At 42.6% G+C, this 20,390-nt stretch overlaps 1 protein-coding gene across 3 annotated transcripts in view; it reads right to left on the minus strand.

The window, feature by feature from the left end:
* LOC135610091 (uncharacterized) overlaps positions 1–19,017 on the minus strand; it is a 51,565-nt gene extending 32,548 nt beyond the window's left edge. For 2 of the 3 annotated variants that reach the window (XM_065104110.1, XM_065104111.1), the window contains exons 1-6: positions 18,761–19,017; positions 18,559–18,636; positions 17,924–17,973; positions 17,768–17,821; positions 13,960–14,012; positions 13,714–13,786 (exon numbers count right to left, since the gene is read on the minus strand). In XM_065104110.1, the coding sequence (XP_064960182.1) occupies positions 13,714–13,786; positions 13,960–14,012; positions 17,768–17,821; positions 17,924–17,973; positions 18,559–18,636; positions 18,761–18,925 (473 nt within the window). In that variant the 5' untranslated portion in view covers positions 18,926–19,017. The remainder of the gene's footprint in view (positions 1–13,713; positions 13,787–13,959; positions 14,013–17,767; positions 17,822–17,923; positions 17,974–18,558; positions 18,637–18,760) is intronic. The other variant, XM_065104109.1, reaches the window with a different exon arrangement.
* Positions 19,018–20,390: the final 1,373 nt, after the last annotated feature.

The following is a 20,390-nucleotide window of genomic DNA, read 5'->3' on the forward strand; positions in this document are numbered from 1 at the left end:
TTTAATGACACCCAGCCTGCGGACCAATTACGTATTTCAATGATGTGTAGGTCGTGGGCCAAACATGCATTTTAACGACACCCAACTTGTGAGCCAAACGAGCATTTCGACAACACATGGTCTGCGGGTTAAATTTGTGAATCGACAGTGCACGATCCACTGATCAAATAAGCCTCTCAACGACTTCCTCTATACGAGATTGCGATGCCTCATTAATCAACAATGCATCCATCTTTGCCATTAGAGATAACAACATCATTAGGTGTCTAACGTCATCAAGCATGCTTTTGACTCGACGGCTCTACAATCCATCAAATCAAAAACGGGGGGCTAGTGATAGGTGAGAATGGTAAGGCAAATAAGTGGACGCCATGTGTTGACACATGGTGGTGTGAATAGCCAACAAGGGTGTCTGCATTAGACATATGTAGGTGGCAACAAGAGGTCAGACCTACTGACACATGGCTAGTAGCCCTAGGCGACACTTGTGCGATCGAACCCAGAGTGCGCAAGGGTTAGATTAGGTGTCATATTGTCACGGACAAACTTCGAAACAGGGTGTTTGATGTAATGCTTATGTATGTCCGTGTCTTTTGGCATGTTCATGCCTTGTACAGCATGTAGAGGGGCGGCCGAAGGCTTAATAGTCCCATTTTAGTTGGGTTGGTGGCCTCTTTAGGCTTGTAAATAATGGTTGTGTCATGTGGACACGTGCAAGAGATTCTCGGTCTGTAATGGACCATTTTACCCTTTGTTGTGCCACTGTTCAGAGCTTGTAAAGTCTGTTTGTAATTTGCATTGTCTATGAAGTGTTTTTCGGAGATGTTTGCTTGTGGATCCCGATTGAGGCATTCTCTCTAGCCCGTTCTCTCTTTTGTTGGTCCTAAGGGACAATGGGAGACTTCGGGGAGGCTGACCTTTGCGGACGAACACGCAAGGGTGCCGCACGACTTAGGCAAAACCAGCTAAGTCCGTGACAGATGGTATCAGAGCGGGACAAGCACTCATAGAAACACTTAGCATGCAAACGTGGGGGACCTAGCGGGATTGCGTTGAGGGCAGTCAGCACACGCGCGACCGTTTGGGGGAAAACGGGCATGGAGATGTAGGGAAAAGGAATCGCTCAGAGGAGCGGGCATCTGACATTGGCATTCAGAGGAATGGCCAACCCTTCGCGCAAGAGGCACCACGAGAACAGGCAAGCTTGGAAGAATGTGGAGCGCACAAAGGTTGGGATGGCTGAGTTTGAGCTACGGCTCAACGTTGACAACTATACTTGATGATGCTCAAGGCAAGCGAGGCGCTTGGTAAAAGATGAGACCATCCAAGGTGGAATGAGTTGCTCAACGACCAAAAGAGTTATGCAAAGCTCACAGAGGTGAGGGGAATTGCTAACTCGAAGAATTTGGTACTCATGCATGGGCTTGTATGCGGACGATGGAATGTTCGCGGCCATCCCAAGGCGACCGAAACTCGGCACCATGGAGTATTGAAACTTTCTCTTCGGCATGTGAAGGATACGTCCGTAGGAGTCTGAAGTGTGCAACGAGTTCAGCATGTTGCTAGGCCTTGAGGGGTGCAGCGGGGACTGTATTGACGGGGAGTCGTAATCTAGCAAGTGCATTTGCAGGAGGCAGAACAATGCACAGTTTGTTCAGCAGATCGAAGTAGTCCAAGGGGATGGTGGTCTCCGAAACGAAGAGAGATATTGCTCCAACGGGATAGTTATCCAGGAGGGATAAGTCCCGGCTCTCCAGAGGGAGAATCATGTGGGATGAACCTCACATGTTGAGGAGTACCTCAACAAACAACAACTCCACGAAGCTCGATGGACTGAGCAAGCAGCGAGGAGTCGTCGCATGATCTCGCTTGAGAGAATGCATTGGTGGATGCATTGCGAGATCAAGTGGGGAAGCGACCCATAGCAACACAAATGAAGGCACACTTGGAGTCGATGTGGAGATCGGACTCAAGGTAGGGCTGACCCGTGGAATGGTGGGCACGAGGGCCACTATCGACTCAATGCAAAAACGAGGAGCGGAGCAACTTAGGTGTAACTTGGCGAAGTACTCAAGCCGCATGAAGGGAGCCAGCATAGAAGTTGAAACGTGGAGCAGAGGCACAATGCTTTCCTTAGACAGAGGTCAAGGACATGAACTCTTGCAGAGGCAAGAGTAGGATCATGTTGTTCCATGGGTCCTTCATTCTGACGGAGCGGACTCATCTTGCATGGTGCCAAAGACGAAGGGAGCTTCGGGGCACATGCACCTTATCTCGGAGAAACATTTGATGGAGGAACTAAGGCGACTCAATTTGCGGAGGCGAAGTTGGGTACAGAAGGCCTTAGCACGGGGCAAGAGGACGCAGAGGCGGGTACTCTTGAAGAATATGCCACAGTGTTGCCATTCGAGTTGGCTATGAAGGAAGCGGTGAGCAACGGAGATTGTGCTGGTAGGGGTAGAGGCCCAGGATCCTGATAATGGTGCACAAATTACAGTGAAGTCGGTGGACTTCGGGAGCTACTAGGCGACGGACTGTCCTAGAGCGGTGCTTCATCTAGGTGTGACCCAAGAGTGGGTGGATGAAGGTCGATTGCCAAAGGAGCGAACAAAATCGAAGGTGGAGGAGACCCTGCGATGTATTGCCAGAGGCCACACATGGAGGGTTCACAATTCGAGTTTATTCCACAAGGATCAGAATGCAATGGAGATGTCACCAGGAGGCGACATAGTGCAGCGGATCGTGGTGGAACAGTTCGATGGCAATGTGATACACACGACCTAGTCCCGGGAGGGACTGGATCATATGGAGGTATGATCGAGAGCTACTGGAAGCTCCACTTCGGTGAACAACACGACGGCAAGAAGGGCTATGGATTCAAGGAGTGAAGGCCATGGTACCGCAGAGGCGGGTCTTTCGGGCATGCATCGAATTTTGCATCGGATGAAAACCTTGGTCATCAGCATATAGGGGTTGTGTTCCACTAAGGGAAAAGTTCGAATGCAAGTACCAGTGAGTTCCATGGGAGGGACTTGATCATGCAGAGGTATGATCGAAGCAGTTGGAGAGTTGGACTGCTCCAGAGCTCATATTCGCTTAAGGGAGCCCGACAAGTCAGAGGACAAGGCCGAGTAAGCGAACGTTGCTACCAAGGAAGCTAAGGAGAACAGAATCAGTGCAAACCCTACAACGTGATGGCAGAGGCCATGCATGGGAGTTGCAGTATGTCTCTCCATTGACCAAACAGACTGCTTAGAGAACACAGAGGTGTTGAAGCAGGGGGTCGAAAGGGGCGAGGAAGCAACGACGAGTCCAGAGGGACTTAGCTACCCAAAATCAAGCATCAGTTAGAATGGAGGTGGACTCGGAGGAGTGCCACAGAGGCATATCTACTGATTGTGAAGAAAAGGGATGCAGATGCGAGGCGACGGATAGTAGTGCCATGAGCATGGCAGCGCCATGGTACCGCAGAGGCGGCACTTCCGTGAAAGACATTGATCCCTTGCTCTCATGGAGGGAGAGCGCTTGGTCGTGAAAAGGGCCGAGGAGGCGGAGAATGCAGAGGCAATCTCTAAGTACCGAGACAAGGCTGAAGGGCAGAGGCCGAAGAACTTCGTAAGATCGGTGTCAATGTGCTTCTCATCAAGATAGCCGAAAGTGAAGGACTTCGGGTCATGCAAGAGTGCATAACCAAGGAACGAAGCAGGCAGTACGCGGTGCTATACCTTTGCTACTCAGAGGAGTAGGCGGCAGGGTTGATGGAGAAGACGGTACAATCCCAGAGGCGACCAAACCTATGAGAGAATTACTCCAAGTTGGGGTGAAAACTTCCTGCATTCCAGAAGTTCGATGGCATTGAGAAGGTGAATCACAGTAACTAACTCAACGCAAGGAGTGCAAACACTTCAAGTGCTTCAGAAGTGTGAGCAAAGAGCAAGCGAAGGCTAGTAACCAGCTCGATGCATGAAGTACAACCTCGAGGAGGCAGGCGAAGTCAAGTAACCTTTGCCTTCTCAACTCTTAAGAGAATGGGCGAAACCGAGTACCCCAATTCTCTTATCTATCCAACAGAGGAGCTCTGCACAAGTTCAAAGACCCTTCGAAGATAATTGAAGACAATAGTTGTCAAATCCTTACCAACGATGATCAGTGCTACTGAGAGTAGATTGTCCGCTTCATTTCCCAACGAAATGCCAATCGAAAGCGGAAGTGATGCGAACCTACTTGGATGTGACAACTAAGTGAAAGAAGAGTCAATGAGCAAATTTTGTGGAGGAAGGACCCAAAACTTCAGAAGTTTACGAGACGATGCTCGTTAAAGCTCCAACAAGCATCCACCCAGTTCAAGTAGCATGAGAAATTTGAGAGACTGGCGCAGTAAGGATGGTCTTTTCCTTCATCTGGGGGATCCGCAGGAATCAACAATGATCAACACAACTCAGCCAACCCTACACCAGAGTCAAAGTCATTGGTGAGTTGAAGCAGCATGGCGGATCAAAGGTTCGGCTACTCAAAAACAACAGCGGAGAGCAGCTGGGAGCCAAGAGGCGCATTGTAGCTGGAGCAGAAGATTGAAGACTCAGCAAAGGCGAGGAGTTGCAGTGTCGACAAAGGCTTCAACGAGGACGTCGAAGGAATAAGTGGGGGAGAATGTCACGGACAAACTTCGAAACAGGGTGTTTGATGTAATGCTTATATATGTCCGTGTCTTTTGGCATGTTCATGCCTTGTACAGCATGTAGAGGGGCGGCCGAAGGCTTAATAGTCTCATTTTAGTTGGGTTGGTGGCCTCTTTAGGCTTGTAAATAAATGTTGTGTCATGTGGACACGTGCGAGAGATTCTCGGTCTGTAATGGACCATTTTACCCTTTGTTGTGCCACTGTTCAGAGCTTGTAAAGTCTGTTTGTAATTTGCATTGTCTATAAAGTGTTTTCCGGAGATGTTTGCTTGTGGATCCCGATTGAGGCATTCTCTCTAGCCCGTTCTCTCTTTTGTTGGTCCTAAGGGACAATGGGAGACTTCGGGGAGGCTGACCTTTGCGGACGGACACGCAAGGGTGCCACACGACTTAGGCAAAACCAGCTAAGTCCGTGACAATATGTCTAACCGACCGAGCATCTGAGTCACCCAACCAATGTAGTTAGGCGTTATGGGCGTCGAACACATCAAACACGATACCACTCCTCCGTTCGAGTCACTAGCTATTCCCCTTTCTCCTTCGATAGTCCCGGGAGTAACTATCACCATAGTTGCCTATAAAAGGGATTTCCAAATACATTCCCACAAATAGGGATTATAGAATCCTTGTTTTGTTCAACTAGTCCGACCACATTAAGCTCAAGTACTAACTTGATCGTCGAAGAGGTCGTTGACGGGAGCACCCAAAACCTAGTTTTGCATGGATTCGGTCTTGTGGGGTGACCTGAAGGAAGACCATCTGAAAAAGGGCCACGATTGGATCTGAATGCATATTCCACCTCGGACAACCAGAATTTGACCTATCACCAACTATACCAGTTCATAGCTAGATGGATCCTTGTCCTGCAATTGATTTCTGCTGAAGAGCAACATCACTAAGAGCCATCGATCTTTTACTACATTCAAACAAAGTCTTTGTAGATATGATTTTCTCTCCCTCTCCTTCAACGATAATCCTAATTGACTCCCCTTATCCAACTCGTACATCTAACAAGTCGCCTTTGAATAGTCCGCACCATTCTTAAAGGCGACCTATTATAAACAAATTCTTCATGAATGTAAATTCTTTTTATCATTTTATTGACCCTTGGCATTCATCTCAATAATCTGATGTTATAAACAAAATATTTTAACGTATTACATCCTGAATTTCCCAACATTCTGATTCAGCTACTCTACTCCAATAGAATGAAATGTCAATAACAAATTCAACATCATCAAGTACTTAAGTCTAGGGGTGCGAACATTAGAGCAAGAAGTTTTCAATTATCTACATTTATGTTGTAACCAAGGTCCGCCATACCGAATCGTACCACCCGATACGGCGGTACGTACCGGTCCGACAAGCTACCGGTACGCGGACCGCCCGCTACCGGGCGGTACGCCCAAAAAAACCTCGTATCGGACGATACGGGGTAATATCGGGCAGTAACGGTCGAAATTTCGACCGTTACCGCCCGGCACCACTCGGTGTCGCCCGGTACCACTCGGTAACGGTCAAAATCGATCGTTACCGCACTGTAGCAATGCTACAGTGCTCCAACGGATTTAACCGTTGGAGCCCTTTCTCCTCCTATTTAAACCATTCTTCTCTCCCCTATTTCATTATACTCTCTTAAACTCTCTCAAACTTTTTTTTTTCTCTCATAAACTCTATAAAACAATGATTTGTGAATTCAATCGAGGCTAATTTAGGAAGATTAAGAGGAAGAACTTTCTAATCAAGAGGTATGTATTCGTTTTCTTTAATTAGAGAGTAATTAAGATATTTAAGATTATGATTAGTGTGTTTCATCCTTCTCTAAGCAACAGCATGATACAGAACAGCACCAATATATGCCTCAAGAGCTGTCTCAGACAAATATGATTCATGACGATCAATCTACGATCAGCACCACATTGATGCATCAATGGCATACGGTGTATCAATACACTATGTCATGGGATCAATTTCATGATTGGGTCCAACAAACATATCATATTGATATGTATCGGATCGAGGACCCCAATCCACCACCTGTGGAGGCCCGTCGTTCGTTTTGGTAGTAGAATCAACAATCAAGTATATCTAGATATGTGATTATTTAATTCATTTGAATTTTAGAGTTTATATTGTAACAAAATAGTCTAACAATTCAACTGATTTTTCTGTAGATATTTCAATCGATAACGGGTTGAAATACGAACCTCGAACAAGACTACCTCAAAGCCCGAAAAAGATATGTGATACTATTCTTACCTAATTTACATTGATTTTACTAAACTTATACTATTGCTATATTTATTCGTAACTTGAAAACCCTATCCTAACTTTTTTTTTAATTTTCAGGTATTTTCGGAGGGTTAAATCGATGAAATCAGGTGTACCGCTCGATACACCTCGGTGTACCGCTTTGTCACGAACGGTCGTCACGCACCCACAACAACTCCACGAACAGTCGTCGCGCACCCGCAACAACTTCATTCAACGAACCGTTTGTCGCTCGCATCTACATGTACAACTGCTTGGCAGCATGTTTTGTCTTGGTTTTGAGTCATTTTGCTTATAAAAATCTAAGTTCGAACAAGTTGCAACACTACAAAGCGACCGCTCACCGAACCGAGCAAAACAGCCCTAAAACAGCCCAAAATAGCTTTGTTTTCCTGTGCCACGGGCTGTTTTCTGCAAACCGCTTCCGCTCACCAAAACGTCAGCCATCTCAGCCCCTTGGAACCCCCCAGGTGGCACCGGGCTGGATAGGGCTTCGGTATAGTGTCGAGCGTTCAACAACCTTTCGCAAGTTCGTACGTTACCTTGACGGGAACTTGTTGTCGCGCCCGGCACCCGGTGAGCAGCTATTTGTGGACTTGCAGTTGTTCGTTCAACCCTCTAAAGTCCTTGTTTTCCCCCTCTCCCTCTTTTCTCTTGTGCACGCAAGGTGCTCGCTGAATTTCTTGTAAAGCTTCCCCTCTTTTCGTGAGACGTCGGGACTTGTCCGTCGCTCGTTCTTTCAAACTAATCAACTTTCTCTTTTACAGGTCCTTCGGGACCTGCGAGAGGTTGCAAGTGGGCTGATCTTTGCGGAACAATATCGCAAGGGCGAAGCGCGACTTAGGCAACGCAAGCTAAGTTTGCATCTTTGCCGCAAGGGTGCCTCGTGACTTAGGCAACGCAAGCTAAGTTCGCGTCTTGGCCGCAAGGGTGCCTCACGCCTTAGGCAATTCCAGCTAAGGTCGTGACATTGTGGTATCAAAGCAGGCAAGCACTTCGAGTGAGCAGTGAAGGAACTTCGTAACTTCGTCATGGCAAAGCATCGTGGCGAATCAAGCAAGATGGGGCAAGACGGACCCTTGCCCCAAGCAGCCACAGGTGGGCTGCATGTGCACACTCACTCTCATGCTGTTGGAGCCGCTCAAGAGGAGCGCGGCAGCGAACATGATGAGCGAGAAGTTGGCTACTCTCCGTGAGCAGAGGAGGCGCAATCTAGAGTGCCAACTGGGAAAAAGAGTCACAAAGAGAGACTCACAACGGCGGAAACCCGCTTGGATGTTCTTGAAGCGAGCTTGGAGGAACTCTACCATGGCCAACAAAGGCTTGTTAGGGTAGAGAGCTCGCAAGAGGAAGCGAAGTCCAGGATCGACAAGGTCGAGGCCCTAGTCGATCGACTGTCAAATGACACCAAAGACTCTGTGCAACACCTACAGGAAGTTGTGGCGGAACTCACTTCAAGGGTGGCCATGCTCACAAGAGCACTAAATGCGAGAGGAAGCAACACCCGCGTTGCACCACCATAAAACTTAAGGGCACCCGAGCCACATGGTTATGGAGGGGCCAGAGATGCCAAAGAGCTCGAGAATTTTCTATTCGACATGGAACAATACTTTCGAGCTACGAGGCCCGATTCTAAAGATCCCAAAGTTTCTATAGCAACAATGTATCTGAACAGAGATGCAAAACTTTGGTGGCGAACCCGTTGGGAGGAAATCCAACAAGGTCGATGTCGGGTTGACACATTGGAGGACTTGAAGCGGGGGTTAAGAACTCAGTTCCTACCGGAGAACACAGAGTTCGTCACAAGAAGGAAGTTAAGACAACTCCGTCAGAGTACTTCCATCCGAGACTACGTGAAACAATTTTCTACGCTAATGCTGACATACAGGACATGTCCGAGAAGGACAAGCTGTTCAGCTTCCTCGATGGTTTGAAGCCATGAGCTCAACAAGAACTAAATCAAAGGAATGTCACCGATGTGGTTGGGGCAATTGCTGCTGCAGAAAGGCTCACCGACTTTGTTTCCTCTGAAGACCCGGGAAGAAGGAAACAATCTTCAAGCAATCGCCCTCCAAAATATTCTTGGGGGAAGGAGTTGGGGGCGAACAAAATAAGAAAAGTTCCCACAAAGGGCCAAGCTCGAAAGGCAAGACCCGAAAACCTGGCGGATGCTTCTTGTGCGGAGGGCCGCACATGGTGAGGGAGTGCCCCACAAAAACAAGCACTTAATGCTTTAACAGCTTCCATTCACCCCCCCAAATCAGACAAAGGCAAGGCTGTCGCTCTTAGTTCGAGCAGTTCTGAATCCAGCAGCGACGACGAGGACTCGCAAGGACCTCGGATGGGAGCAATGCGTTTGTTGAACGTCATGCGAGGTCAAGTGGGGGAGAGCACGAAGACAAGGCTACAAAAAGCAGGAAGTAGTGAGCTGATATATGTAGACATCAAGCTAAATGGCCAAGCGACCCGTGCAATGGTAGACACGGGTGCTACCCACAACTTCATTACCGATCGAGAAGCAAAGCGACTTGGGTTGATCTTGGAGAAGAGCCCAAGTCGAATGAAGGCGATGAACTCGGAGGCCAAGCGAATCTCCGGGTTGGCGAAGGGAGTTCCCATCAAGATCATGGAGCGGGAACACCAACATAATGACGATGCCACTGGACGACTTCCAAGTGATTCTTGGAATGGAGTTCATGCATGCGGCGAAGTTGGTGCCTATGCCGTTCCTAAACTCCTTGTGTATGATGGGAGGTGACGACCCCTGCGTGGTTCCCGTCTCTCAGAGAGGAACCAAGGAACCCCAACATATATCGGCATTGCAACTGAAGAAAGGGGTGCAAAAAGGTGAATTAACCTTCGTGGCTGCTATGAAGCTAGAGCCACTCGACGAGAAGGCCATTCAAGAACCTGTTGTGGTGGCGAACGTCCTGAAAGAGTTCACTGAGGTTATGCCACCCGAGTTGCCGAAGACTCTTCCACCACGCAGAGGCGTAGATCACAACATCAAGCTGGAGCCAGGAGTGAAGCCTCCAGCGAGACCACCCTACCGCATGCCCCCACCAGAGTTGGCTGAACTCAGAAAGCAGTTAGGTGAACTTCTAAGCGGTGGTCTCATCCGCAGCTCTAAAGCACCATTCGGAGCTCTAGTTCTCTTCCAGAAGAAACAAGATAGGAGCCTCCGACTACGCGTCGTTTACCGAGCCCTCAACAAAGTGACAGTGAAGAACAAGTATCCCATCTTGCTCATCGCGGACTTGTTCGACCAGTTGGGCAAAGCCAAGTATTTCTCAAAACTCGACCTTCGATCGGGGTATTGGCAGGTGCGCATTGCTGAAGGCGACGAAGCGAAGACTACCTGTGTGACCAGGTATAGAGCGTTTGAGTTCTTGGTGATGCCTTTCGGCTTAACCAACGCTCCGGCCACGTTCTGCACTCTCATGAACCAACCATTCAAGGAGTATTTGGACAAGTTCGTAGTCGTCTACTTAGACGATATCGTCGTCTACAGTCAAACGCTCAAGGAGCATGTCCAGCACCTTCGGACAATTTTCAAGGTTCTCAGGGAGAACACTTTGTTCGTGAAAAGGGAGAAATGCTACTTTGCCCAAACAGAGATCTTATTCTTGGGACATCGAATCGGTGATGGCTCCTTTCGCATTGACAAATCAAAAGTGCAAGCGGTTGCGAAATGGCGAACTCCAAAGAAGGTGCTAGAGTTGAGATCCTTCCTTGGTTTCGTCAACTACTATCGACGCTTTATAGCGGGGTACTCGAAGCGTGCAACTCCACTGACGGAGTTGCTGAAGAAGGAGCAGCCTTGGAAGTGGTCTGACAAATGTGAAATAGCATTCCAAGATCTAAAGGCTACTGTTCTGGAAGAACCGGTGCTCAAATTGCTAGACTATGGAGCCTTTTGAAGTCCATACAGATACTTCAGACTTCGCTATTGGGGGAGTACTCATGCAGGAGGGTCATCCAGTGGCCTACGAGAGCCGCAAGCTCAACGAGACTGAGCGGCGGTATCCAGTGCACGAGAAGGAGATGACAGCGGTGATCTGTGCTGAGGACACAGACAACATCGCTCTAAGCTATTTCCAAACACAGAAGAAACTTTCCCCAAAGAAAGCACGATGGCAGGACTTCTTGGGTGAATTTGATATGGCAATAGAGTATAAGCCTGGAAAGGCAAATGTCGTGGCCGATGCATTGAGTCGGAAAGTGGAGCACATGAATGTCGTACAATTGGACGGCGGGGGCCAAGCAAGTCAATTGCACTCCAACTTCCTTTCCAGGATCAGGGATGGACTGTATAGTGACCCCCAAGCGGTTATCCTGATACAGCTCATCAAAGAAGGCAAGGCACGACGATTTTGGGTCCAGGAGGGACTCGTTTATACAAAAGGGAATAGGTTTATGTTCCCCGAGTGGATAATTTAAGGCATGAACTCTTAAGAGAGTGTCACGATTCCCTTTGGGCTGGACACCCAAGCATTCACAGAACATTGGCTCTTATGGAGAGGGCCTTCTACTGGCCGAAAATGGGGACTGATGTGGAGGAATATGTTCGAACATGCCTCACTTGCCAACAAGACAAGGCGGAGCAGCGGAAGCCGGTGGGACTTTTGGAGTCGTTGCACGTACCAGAAAGGCCGTGGGAGAGCATTTCCTTGGACTTCATATCAAGCTTGCCACTTGTAGGGAGACTCGGATCGATACTCGTGGTGGTCGATCGGTTTTCAAAGTATGCAACTTTCATTACTGCTCCCCTACACTGTTCAGCAGAGGCGGCCAAGCTGATGATGAAGGATGTGGTGAAGTATTGGGGAGTCCCGCACAATATCATTAGTGATCGAGACGCTTGGTTCCTGGGATGATTCTGGACCGAGCTATTCAAATTGTTGGGGTCAAAGTTATACTTCTCCACAAGCCTCCACCCCCAGACGGATGGCCATACTAAAAGGATAAACTCGCTCTTGGAGCAATATCTTCGGCACTACATGAGTGCCAACCAACGAGATTGGGTGAAGTTGTTGGACATTGCCTAATTCTCCTACAACTTGCAGCGGAGCTCTGCTTCCAACAAAAGCCCCTTCGAGATCATTACAAGACAACAACCGTCAACTCCTCACACCATGGTAATCGGGTATACTGGAAGTAGTCCGTCAGCCTACCGCTTCGCAAAGGAGTGGCACCGAAATACAGATATTATGAAGGCTTACTTGGAGAAGGCGGCAAGAAGGATGAAGAAGTGGGCAGACTTAGGAAGGCGACCGCAGGAGTTCAAGGTTGGTGATTTGGTGTTGGTAAAGCTCCAATCAGCATCACTCCAATTATTTAGGAACAAAGTCCACAAAGGATTAGTGCGCAAGTATGAAGGGCCCTTCCCAATTATCAGTAGGGTAGGCAACGTCTCCTACAAGTTACAGCTGCTGACGTGGTTCAAAATTCACAACGTTCTTCATGCCAGCAACCTAAAAGCCTACCACTCGAATCCGCAAGATGCTTCCCGAAGTGTTCCAACTCGGCTACCCCCCATCACAACCTCCTATGAGAAGCAAGTTGAAACCATTCTGGCGGACCGCAAGATAAAGCTACCCAATGGAGCTGAGCAGATAGAGTACTTGGTGAAGTGGCGAAAGCTTCCTCGAACTGAAGCCAGTTAGGAGCCTGAAGACACCCTACGACATGAAGAAGCAATCATCAACAACTACCAACAAGCGTCGACGAGGGCGTCGACAGTTTAAGTGGAGAAGAATGTCACGAACGGTCGTCGCGCACCCGCAACAACTCCGTTCAACGAACCGTTCGTCGCTCGCATCTACATGTACAGTTGCTTGGCAGCATGTTTTGTCTTGGTTTTGAGTCATTTTGCTTATAAAAATGTAAGTTCGAACAAGTTGCAACGCTACAAAGCGACCGCTCACCGAACCAAGCAAAATAGCCCCAAAACAGCTCCGTTTTCGTGTGCCACGGGTTGTTTTCTGCAGTCCGCTTCCGCTCACCAAAACGTCAGCCATCTCAGCCCCTTGGAACCCCTCAGGTGGCACCGGGCTGGATGGGGCTTCGGTATAGTGTTGGGCATTGAACAACCTTTCGCAAGTTTGCATGTTACCTTGACGGGAACTTGTTGTCACGCCCGACACCCGGTGAGCAGCTGTTTGTGGACTTGCAGCTGTTCGTTCAACCCTCTAAAGTCCTTGTTTTCCACCTCTCCCTCTTTTCTCTTGTGCACGCAAGGTGCTCGCTGAATTTCTTGTAAAGCTTCCCCTCTTTTCGTGAGACGTCAGGACTTGTCCATCGCTCGTTCTTTCAAACTAATCAACTTTCTCTTTTAAAGGTCCTTCGGGACCTGCGAGAGGTTGCAAGTGGGCTGATCTTTGCGGAGCAATATCACGAGGGCGAAGCGCGACTTAGGCAACGCAAGCTAAGTTCGAATCTTTGCCGCAAGGATGCCTCACGACTTAGGCAATGCAAGCTAAGTTCGCGTCTTGGCCGCAAGGGTGCCTCACGCCTTAGGCAATTCCAGCTAAGGTCATGACAGCTCGGTACACCGTACCATACCGTACCAAGCCCGGGTCAAAACGCCGGTACGGTATGGTACGGCGAACCTTGGTTGTAACCATTAATACAAGTAACAACATAGCCTAATATAGCAACTGCTATTTAACATTTCAGACATAAGATCCAAATATAGTGTTATCACAACATCCAATCAAGAATGAAGAGTACAACTGAAGGCAAGCATTGCAAAATGTCATACCGTTGCATAGCTGCAAAATCAGTTGTAGGAATGTCTAGAATTGGATTAGCATAAAAAGATCCTTTGAAAAAATCTGTTAAAAACAGACTATGGTCAGATCAAAAGTCATATTGATTGCTAATATATCAAATCATTTATACCAAGAGCTTAAAACTTTGTCTTAAAGTCTACAATACTTAAATTATCCCTTTTGTACTAAACAAAAAAAGAACAGATGAGGATATAAATGTTAACAATAGAACTTGCCGACTTTGCCAGACTCGAGCTTTTCCTTTCCATGGCTCCATCCAAAGTTATACCTAGAATAGAAAAAGAAATTTGTAAACTAATACTTAGTACCTTGATCAGAAAGAGATCTCTGGAAGAAGAAGAATAGTGCAAAAAACCAAAGAAGACAAGGGGGATGTCTAAAAGCTTGATGCCTGATTGAAAAACTGCTATACTTGAGAAGCTTCTTTTGAAGTATTAACTGAGTTGTTGTCAATAAGGCTATGCTTGCCATCCATTGCTTTACTATAACAAGTTTAGGAATTTTTTTTGTTTTTGCTTGCTGTTCATTTTCCTTTCTTTTCTTTTTATGCTTCTTTGACTTAGGTGAGTTTTAGAAAAGAATGGTGTTTGTACTAATTATATTGATGTTATAAAAGATATATATCATAGTGTAATTACTAGTATTAAAACTAATAGAATATCTAGTGAGTTTCCTATTAGTATAAGACTGCATCAAAGATCCGTATGCATTAAGCATTTTCACATTAATAATGGACAAACTTATAACCTATAGTCAAGACAGATTTCTTAGTGATGATATTATTTTAGTTCATGAGAGTTTGAATGAAATTTATTCTAAATTTGAGTTGTGGAGATAATCCTTAGAATTAATTCTTAGCGTATATTCACAATAGATTTCCTTGGTGTATTTTATTTGCTAATGGTATTGTTTTAGTTGATGAGAATTTAAATGGAGTTAATTCTAATTGGAGTTGTGGAGATAATCTTGGAAAATAAGATTTTAAATTGAATAGGACTAAGACTGAGATGTAATCTTAGTAATAGTAGGATTAGACATGAGGATATAGTTAAATTAGATGAGCAAAGAAATATCCTATTAAGTATAAGTTTTAGATATCTTGAAATTAATTATTCAACAAGAAGAAGACACGGATAAAGATATTATCTATGGAAACGAAATGAAGAGAGACATCAAGAGCTTTGTGTGATCATCATCTCTCAAATTGAAAAAATCTAAAAAATTATTATTAGACCAATGATGTTTTATGATGAAAATATTGAGATGAATGTGCGGAGTTATTAGGAGAGATATAGAAATAAATGTTTTTATTTGTGAACAATTAGATGTAGCTTCAATAAAGGATAAGATGAGAGAATCATTGAGATAATATGAACATATGTAAAGAAGAAGATGTTGTAGTCAGAAACTGCTAGTATCAATTGTACGAGAAGAGGCAGACAAAGATGAAACAAACTTTATTAAAAACTACAGTTAAGGAATTAAATACTCTTAACAAAAAAAATTATGATTTTATGTAGCTCAATGACAATAACTAGAAAATATCTATGTAGCCGACCACAATGTTGGGACTTTTAAGACTTTGTTGTTGTTGTTATTGGTTCTTTAACTAGGGCACTAAGAACTCCTACTATGTTATTCCTGTAAGAATATATAACTACTTCGATCTATACATGAGATTTACCTATAATACTTTTAATCATACTAGTTGTGTGCTTCTATTAGATAAATATTCTTATTTATTCTAGACTCTACTTCGGATCAAGCACTTTGTCTAGTTACCAATTGCTTATATTGGTCCTAGCCATTTAATATTTAGTTCCAACGAGGTCAGATTGGATTTTGGTCAATTTGGAAAGTTCAACTAGTTCAACCAATTCATCCAAATCCTAGAAATTTTAACACAAATTATTAAAGAAAGGAGAATCCATGATCTAAATTCAACCATGCGAATCCTATAATCAATCATAATCCAATCCCAGTGCCATGGACATTAGCTCTATTCTCTATATGCTCTATGACCTTTATTGTCTTAACATGGACTACTTTGTTACCAAGTTGATGTTTAAGAAGTCAACTAATCTGGAATGCTTCTATAAGAAAAACCTAAATGCTCTTCAAGGCTATAGCATGTTAGATATCCTTGAGATGTATACTTCTAAATTATACCCACAACATTCTTTAATTTAGAACAGAGTGATGGTATTTGGGTTATGGCTTGAGATTAATTAACAATAGAATCAACCAAAATAGATGGGACTCTTTTTTTGAAATACCCATGGTAATTGCTTCAAGATCAATCATGATCTAACCTTAACCATTAGACTAGACTCTATAGAAATTGGTCAAAATGAACTTACTCAGAGCCAATTAATTCCATGCTGAGATCAAGCCACAAACAAGTCTAACAATCATTTAAAAGATCAAAGGGTTCTGGGTGCCAATAAATTAGCCAAACAGTTAAGGATGGATACAACATGCCATGTACTATAGTTTATGCAATTTTGGCACTAACTAATAAGTTCATTTGTTGCATCAAAGCAATCTACTCACAAGCACATATAATTCTCTTAGTGTCCTAAATGATCACTCATATAGTGTGGCTCTAATAAAAAAGTATCCATTGTAAGAACAATATGAGACATGAATAAAACATCTTTCTTATCTAACAAGTTCTAAACATAATTCCTTGGATATCTTTAGATCTATGAGCCTTTTAATAGCTCATAGTCCACTCAACATCTTCCCTTCATCCTTGGATTTTGTTTTATTATGGAGTTGCATGTTGGAAAAACAAGTACACCAATAAAAGCTGACGGAAGAAACATCTAATCACTAATGCAGATCTCCACCAGAATTCAGTTGATCAACTCCAGAAAAGTAGAATCACTTTCTTTATGCTTCTTGTTGTAACAATGATTATCAGAGACTTAGACATAGTGAAGAAGTGAAAAGAATTTACATATGATGAAGCATCAGTCTTAGATGAACTTATCATATAAACCACCAAGTTCCAACATAAACTGGTTAACTGGTTTAACCATATCATGCTTCAGTCTAAGAGTTGTACTAATTACTAACAAAATTTTATCATTCTTTTTCTCCAAAGACCATGGGAACCTGAATAGAGTAAAAAGATACCCTATTAAACCACAAAAGAAAACCAACAAAAACATTATGTGCATATTAATTACTAAGAAGAAAAAGGGTGACCAAGGTGTTATTCAGAAAAAGATCAAGCACAACTCTAGACAATACAATCATCTGTATGAGGTTACTAACTATACCCAAAAAAAATGTTATAAATTTATAGAACTAGTGTGACACACAAGTAAGCTCACTAATGAATTGTCAGAAAGAAAAAAATGACAAGAAAATTATTATATGACTGAAAATGTTGTCAATCATATCCTACTATGCAGATAAAAAAAAATCAAGAATCATATTAGCTTTATACTCTTTCCTTTCTTCACTTATTTTAACAAAAAGTGGCTTACTTTATATCTTGCATGCATTACATAATATTAAATATTAACAAACAATTAAATCAAAGGAAAACATGACATTGTTCAGACACATTGACCATGGCTTATAGTTATCCCTACAACTGTGGGTATACTGCTAAACACTTGTCCTGGGTTGAGCCCCGGGATTTGATAGCGGCCTTGAAAAGTCACCTACAGACGCTTTATGCCCAATCATAGTTAGAAGTCTCTATTGAGACATCTGAGTTGGTTATTGAATTATTACACAAGTGATATGTCTCATGTTCGAGTCCACATGTGAACGTTATATACGTCATTTAATGTAATAAAAATATCTTTTTTAAAAAAAATATATATGAATCTCAACTCAAACTAAGGCTAAGAAAACAATGATTTCCTCTTAATTGAATGGGTTTGATTGGGTTGGGTTTGCTTGCTTCAAGCAATAGGAAGTAGAAATTACATGGTGTTAGCAACCAAAGCCCAAATTGTTCTCTTGTCCACTATAATCTTACAAGGCCACATTAAAATTCAATACCTGCTTTCTGGGTCTTCAAGCTCTTTTTTCACATCATCAGGAAGCCTTGCAACACTGTAAGGCAAGGAGGATGAAACAAGAGATACTCATCAAAATATCTTACACTAAGAGCATAGAGCAATTTAGTTTCTATTAAGGAAATTTAGAAATGCATACCTGGGTGCAAGGTGTAGGAGATTCTGACGTAACAAAGAAAACCCAGGCACCTACAGCAGCAGAGATAAGGTTCAAAAGCAAGCTTGTTCAAGTGTAAAAACTATGAAATCACATAATATTCTCCAATCAAAAGAAAATTTATTCAAGACTTGCGAATAACATTCAGTGTATGCTGAACAACAGTTTTTTGCAGTGGTCTTGTGTTGCTTTAATATACAGCTTCAAGATAAGTAGGCAAATCATTACTATATGTTCGTGGAGCTAAGAAAATTTTGCTTTCAGGAAATCTGTAAACTTAAAGTCAAAATTTGAGAATCTCAAATTATATGGATGGTGAGAGAATCAAAACTCATCCATCATACAACAATTCCACGATATAGGAAAGCTCACAGAACATAAAATTTTTTCTTCTGTAACTGTAAACTTATAGAGCAAACTCAAATTTATCAACAATCCGAAACAGTAGAGAGCAACAAGGTATTAAGTCAAAATTTGAGAATCTCAAAAGCCAAGACCCAGCAACGATACCACAATGGAAATTTTGTGGATGTCTCGAAGAAACCAACCCGATCGCTATATGACGTCACGCAAAAAAAGAATATAAAAGTAGAACGAACCCGCTAAATTACACATACATCTGACACCGAGATGATTCCCAATCCATTGGGCCCAAACCCTTCCTCGATGTTCATCGACAGATCTCTGCTCTTCTCCTGATAGCATCATTAAGGCCCGCCAAGATAAGACGAAGAAGAGGAATTGTCGGGAGCAATAGATGGAAAACGCTCAAACCTAAAAACAATATTCAATGGAAATTGAGTTTAGAACGGCGATGACCTTGATATCTGAGTAGGAGATGGTGACTGTCCTGGCCGTCGGAAACGCTCCCACGGTCTCTGCGGCCATGGAGATCCGGAGCGGAGAACGGCAAGCGGACGGGGATCGCGAGGATAGGAAGGGGTGGTCGAGCGCAGGACGTTGTTGGGCAGAGAATAGAGCCATTTGATCTCTCTCGCTCTGATGAGTCGAAGGGAAGAAAGAGCAGGAACAGAGACTTCCTTTGGCGGTCGCGTAGGAGGAGCGAGTAAAAAGAGATGAAAAAAGGGGTCTGCTTCCTCTTACGTGGAAATTAGTGGGTCGGGATTGACTTTGATTATTTGAATTTGGAAGGTAATAATTTTTTTATTTTAATTATACCTTAAACAACCCTTATAATAATATAAATACAAAAATGAAAAAACATAATTAATATAATTAAAAAATAAGAACAATATGATAAGAAAAAATATTACAAATTTATACAAAAATAAAATAATAATATAAAACAATGTAAGAACCAGATAATAAAAAATATGTCACAGTAAATAAATAAAAGAGCTTATGAGCATAAAATAATATGAAATAAAAAACCATCTTGTCATATAAATAAGTAAAATTATATTAATTATTATAACTAACTTAAATTTTGATTTTGATTTTGACCAAAAAAACGCATGTAAAAAGGACTTAGTATTCTAATTTTAACAAAATATTAATCAAAATTAAATATTTTTTTAAAATAAATGATGAAGATAAAAATCAAATCTTATGATACACTATCAAGATCTTTAACAACTATTTGACATTAATCAAATATGTTAAGCAAACTGACCATTATAATTTTGAGGTGAAATTTGAATCCTCGTCAACCAAACGTCACGTAGATTTTTTTTTTTTTTTTGTCTTAAGAACAAGTCATAATTGTTCTTCTTTCATTAACGTGTGCGGAGAGAATAAATGAGAGAGAGAAATTTTTTTTTTTAACCTGATTTTCACCCACAAGTTCAATTGCATCATAATCATCCGTAACTTACATGGGTATAAGAGTGTCTTGAAAATACATTTAAAATATTCAGGCTCAATACATATTTTACATATCAATTAAATGTTTTATATTTTTTTCAAATCATATATAATCTGAATATCATATTAAAAATACTTAAATGCTGATGCTACATCATAATATCATTAGCATTTTAGTATTTACAGAATATTAATATTTTTTTTAATTTTAAAAATACCCTATGATTTTATTTAAAAATATAAGATTATTAAAATGACTTAGTAAGAAACCAATATGATTTATATTTTTATAAAATAAATTTTATTTATTTATTTTTAAAGATTTTTTTAATTTATATATTTGATTATATTTTTGTTTATTATATATTTGGGACATATGAAATTTTTATAAGATTGTATACATTTATTTATTTATTTATTTATTTTTATTTTTTACTTATTAATTAAATTTGTCAATACACATACTTACATCAAAAAATATTCTATGACTTTTGAAATATAATTTTTCTAAATAATACTTACGTCAATACACATTTAAAATATAGATTTCATCTATTATTTACCAAATATTTAAAGAATTTCTCAACTACACATTCACTCAAATTATTTTTTTCAAATACAGATT

The sequence above is a fragment of the Musa acuminata genome, chromosome BXJ2-4 (genome assembly GCF_036884655.1).
Source record: "Musa acuminata AAA Group cultivar baxijiao chromosome BXJ2-4, Cavendish_Baxijiao_AAA, whole genome shotgun sequence".
NCBI lineage: Eukaryota > Viridiplantae > Streptophyta > Magnoliopsida > Zingiberales > Musaceae > Musa > Musa acuminata.